Source organism: Gekko japonicus, unplaced genomic scaffold (genome assembly GCF_001447785.1).
Source record: "Gekko japonicus isolate JY-2015 unplaced genomic scaffold, Gekko_japonicus_V1.1 scaffold1635, whole genome shotgun sequence".
Taxonomy (NCBI): Eukaryota; Metazoa; Chordata; class Lepidosauria; order Squamata; family Gekkonidae; genus Gekko; species Gekko japonicus.
Window position 1 is genome coordinate 246,657 of NW_015168098.1, and position 5,082 is coordinate 251,738.

At 45.8% G+C, this 5,082-nt stretch overlaps 1 protein-coding gene across 1 annotated transcript; it reads right to left on the reverse strand.

The window, feature by feature from the left end:
- Positions 1-3,679: 3,679 nt before the first annotated feature.
- Positions 3,680-4,654, reverse strand: LOC107113447 (olfactory receptor 6M1-like). The gene has a single exon (XM_015414776.1). It carries the CDS (start codon positions 4,652-4,654, stop codon positions 3,680-3,682), a length of 975 nt encoding a protein of 324 aa, XP_015270262.1.
- Between the last annotated feature and the right edge of the window lie 428 nt (positions 4,655-5,082).

The following is a 5,082-nucleotide window of genomic DNA, read 5'->3' on the forward strand; positions in this document are numbered from 1 at the left end:
GAGAAAAAGAGAGAGAAAGAAAAAGAGAGAGAGTAGAGAGAGGAAGGAAGGAAGGAAGGAAGGAAGGAAGGAAGGAAGGAAGGAAGGAAGGAAAAAGAAGTGGAAAGAAAGTAAATAGATGGGGGAGGGAGGGATGGAGGGGAAAAGAGAGAAAGAGAGAGAGGTAGAAATAAAACAAATAAATGGGGAGGGGGAGGGGAAGGGAGGGAGAAGTGTAAGGGGTAACTTTAAATGTGTCCTCCAATACCCTCCCACACACACACATCCCTATGCCAGCTGACTTGGCTTGGAGAAGGGATTTAAAGAGACATATTCCTTCTCCAAGCCAGCTGGAGATGGTGTATGTGTGCTTTGAGAATGCATTTAAAGTTAAAGTTGTTTTCTTTTTCTGCTCCCGCCCCCCAAGCCTACTCAGGAAGGGGAACACTGACTGCGGAAGGGAAGACTGATCAGGGAGGCATGCCTCCCCTTCTGTTCCCCAGCCGTCCTTCCAGGAGCCACATAATATGTGTGAAAGAAGCTGCATGTGGCTCCTGAGCCACAGTTTGGCCACCCCTAGCCTACAGCAACCATTAGATAAGGATAGTGATCCAGTAGAGGTCAAAACAAGCTACCTTCTCCTAGATCTCTCACCGGGCCCACCATATTTGGCCATCTAGCTTCTTTCCCTGGTCTCAAAGTATACACATTCAGAAGCAGATACCATGGCATATCCTCCATTTCCCAGTCTTCTTTACTGGGAAAAGGAACAGGCTAGTCTGATTTTGTCCAATTTCAGAACTGAAGCAAATTGACCATGGTTAATACTTGGATGGGAGACCAAGAAGTCCCGGGTTTCTACATAGGCAGGCAATGGCCAACCATCCTTGATTGTCTCTTGCCTTGAACAACCGACTGGGTTGCCATAAATCAGCTGCGACCTGACAACATTTTCCAGCGCCACTGGCCCAGTCTGTATAATAAAGCCTTAATGTGCAGAAATGAACAGTTGAAGCTGTCAAGGTTTCTCTCTCTCACCCCAGTCCAGGAGAGAAACCAAGCGTTCAGGAACAATTAAACAAATGCCAGGATAATGTCTGTACACTCTCTAGGCCTTACCACTTGTCACTGCCACCAGGATCTCTTTAACCAGTCCCGCAACAAAACTCAGGAGCGGTGATCCCAAACTCCTTGCTTTATGGGACTGACCCATGTTACCAGCTCTGTACCAGGGCTGCAAACAATTAATTAACACAATGGTAGCCTCCTTAACCGAACAGCTTAGACACAAGATTCAGTCTTAGAGGTCAGGTTGCAACAGAGAAAACAGGTCCAGATAATATTGATTATATATTATCTTTATTCAGTGCACAAGCATGCATATAACATGAGACTAGCAAAAGATAAGAAACAAAAGATATCTATAGCTTGTTCAGCTTTAGCTATACAATAGAAGTATGTCATAGTTACCAGGCTGGTGTGCAAATAGTCCAAGGTCTCACCAGGGAATCTTGAAGAGAAAACCCATGGTTTTGTGGGCAGCTAGTGCAGCTTGGCTGCCTAACAGTCTCACTCCATGTTAACAGCAAACAGACAGTCCAAAATAACTCTTTGTTTTCCAGAGAGGAATTCCCTTAACTCTCCTCTCTCTTGTTTCCCATATGGATCATTGCAGATATACCCCCCCTCCGTCACCACCAGGTATGGCCATTTACCCAATAGTGAGAGAGTGGGAGGGCGTTCCAATCTCTGGTTACCATGCATTGTCAGGGAGGGTATGTTTTGATTGGCTAGGAGTTGGACATCCCACTCCAGCCTCTTCTACTGGCCATGTGTCATGTCAGGGAATGCTTTTGATGTGCTAATGTACTGGGCGTAGCCCATGCTTGGGAAGGCAAGTTGCTCTCTCTTGGCAGAGGTGTCAAAGTGTCTTGTATATGATGGCCTGGCCATCTAGCAAGCCATTTGCACAGGTGACAGGAATCACGCAGTAATGTTACCAGCGAGGGCCATCTGGCCCAAGCAGGGAGGATTTTAGAAAAGCCTTTTTCTATACAGAAGCTTTTCATGGGATGGAGCTGAATAACATCATCTAGTCTTTGCTGCTTGTCAAATAGTTGTTAAAGAGCAGCTAGAGGGCCAGTTTAACAGTCGGCAACACTAAATCCTGGGGACCGCTTTTGCCTTTTAGGAATAATTCTTGACTATTAAATTAGTCACCACAGGTGGCAAAGAGACAGTGAACTACTGTGTAACTGAAGGCTTGGGACAAATTGAAAATAACGATCCCTGATTTATTTATTTATTTGCTTTTTAAAGTGAAGTTGAATGCAGCTATGCTGGCAGTCATAAAGAAAATTACCTGACATAGACTATGAACTCACATACTAATGATGAGTTGGCATTACACAAACACTTCCTGAATGATCAGTGGAATTCAGAAACCGAGGACTGATAGCAGAGGTGGATTAAACATTTCCTGACCTGCTGATGAACTGCAGCCACATAACCTCTCACATCTGACTTCATGAAAGATAACATGAGAGCCCTGTGCATCCTTTTTTGACCTATGACGGCTGCCTCCCACATTGCAAACTAGTACAAGTGTTGCAGTCATTGAATATTGCTGGGAATATGAATATTGGTGTGAATTTACAGGAAGGAAGGAAGGAAGGAAGGAAGGAAGGAAGGAAGGAAGGAAGGAAGGAAGGAAGGAAGGAAGGAAGGAAGGACTTCCAGTACTATCTCAAAGAAGCAGTCAGTCATATACTACAAGACACCCAGACCAGGTTCACACAGGCATAGGACTTAGATGATGATGGAAGTGCGTGTGAATGGTTAAACACAAGGGTATGCATTTGGATATGCCTGAGCTGAAAATTATACGTAAATTAGCTGTTTGGGGTGGCTCAAGGGACACCCGAAATTATGCAAAACACTCTCGAAATTCAAAGAGTGATAATTTATCTCCTGGAATTTGGGGATTGTTTTGGGGTAGTGTATAAGTGAGGAAGGATAGACAGGAAGCCAGCTAACAAATTCATTTTCAGTCCTTTCAATCAAGTTCAGTTCACCATCCTAGCCAGAATAACATTCCGTTTATCAAATTTATTTATTTTTACTGTGCAGCATGCAGGTTACTTTACTGAACTACACACATCCATTTAGTTTTCCCAACCACTCCTTTATTTGGATGCAGACAGAATTTTCATATCACTGCTAACACAATCGTTTACAATGGAATCTGACCAAACAGTCATTTGTGACAGTTGAGTGTTGAGTAATCATCGACTGATAGCTGGGTGTATGTGAAACAATCAAAAGATGTCAAAACAGCCCAGTGGGAACATCAGCTTTTATCCTACCACCCTGCTCAGGCAAGTTTGAAGATTCCCTCGAACCTAAGAAGACTTCTTCTGATGGTTCTTCTGAACCTCTTCCATTAGCAAAAGACTTCTTATGCCAACAGAAGGCTTCAAAATTGATTAAGATGCATAGTAGGCTACAAGCCATCCAGTGAATTCACCTTTCAAAAAGAAGCAGGATTCCATTGCTTCTGGAAGCATCCAGACAGAAGTTAATCCTGCTTTGCCTCGAAGGAAGAAGAGTTCACATCTTTCCCACCTAAGGACTTGAAGGATCCAAGGTCTAGTTTCACAGTATCCTACTGTCTGTTTCTAACAGCAGTATCACTCATTCATCACAAGCCCATGAAAGTCTTTTTTCGCTTGATTTCTTTGGTGCAAAACAGTCCTCTCTTCTGTGCAGCCTCTCTGAGGGCTTCCTTAACTTTCTCATTGCGTAAGGTGTAGATGAAGGGGTTGAGTGATGGGGCCACCACACTGGTCATGAGTGCCACCACTTTATCGACTCTCTCTGTGTAGGTGTGGGTGGTGCGGACATGCATGAAGATGTGGCTGCCATAGACTATCGTGACCACCATCATGTGGGAGGCGCAGGTGGAGAAGGCCTTGCTCCGGCCTTGAGCAGAAGGGATCCGGAGCACAGTCATGGTGATCAGACAATAGGAGATGACCGTCAGCACCAAGGACCCCAGGATCAGCACCCCAGCCAGAACCAAGTTGATGTTCTCTACCCATTCCGTATCAGTGCAAGCCAAGTTGACCAATGGTGTGCGGTCACAGAAGAAATGGTTGATGACATTGGAGTTGCAATAGGGAAGGCCGGTGACCATGATGAGAGGACCAAGGATGGTGAAAAAAGCCGCCACCCATGAGCCACACACCAACTTTAGGCAGAACTTCCCAGTCATCAGCGCCGGGTAGCGCAAGGGGTTGCACACGGCTTGATAGCGGTCAAAGGACATGACGCCCAAGAGTAAAAACTCAGTGGCCCCAAGGAGAAAATAGAAGTAACACTGAGCCATGCATCCCACAAAGGTGATGGTGTGGCTGCCGACGAGGAACCCGGCCAGAAGTTTGGGCACTGTCACTGTGGTGAACCAAATTTCCACAAAGGAGAAGTTCCGGAGGAAGAAATACATGGGGCTCTGCAGGCGGTGGTCTGACAGGGTGATAGAGATGATGACACCATTCCCCGTGAGGGTAATGAGGTAATTGGCCAGCACCAGGAAGAAGAGGAGCAACTGGACAGAAGGGTCCATGGGAAAACCCACCAGGAAGAACTCTTGTACTGAATAATTGCTGTGAGACATGGGTGGCAGGAAGTGGTTGTTTCTGCAATGGCAAGATAATATTGACAAGAACAAGAGCGCAAAAGACTGCCCAGAACTAGTACGAACTTCAGGTGGAGTCAGGTTATCTGAAGTGGCTCACAATCCCATTCAAACCACCGGATTGTTAAGACCTCTCTGTGAGTTTTTTTTTTATTCTGCTTGTAAGTGGTTAAGACGCTGAACTGCAGGCTGTGGAAGGTCAGTAGTTCAGCGGTTCAAGACCCGAGTGTGCCGCAAGACAGGGTGAGCTCCCGTCTCTAGTTCCAGCTCCTGCCAACCTAGCAGTTCGAAAGCAAGAAATTGCAAGTAGATAAATAGGTACCACTTCGGTGGGAAGGTAACAGCGTTCCGGGCGCCTTGGTGTGTTTAGTTATGCCGGCCACATGACCATGGAAACGTCTTCGGAC

What these genes read in the sequence shown, in the direction of transcription:
- LOC107113447 (XM_015414776.1), bottom strand. Translation starts at nt 4,654, where the DNA reads ATGTCTCACAGCAATTATTCAGTACAAGAGTTCTTCCTGGTGGGTTTT.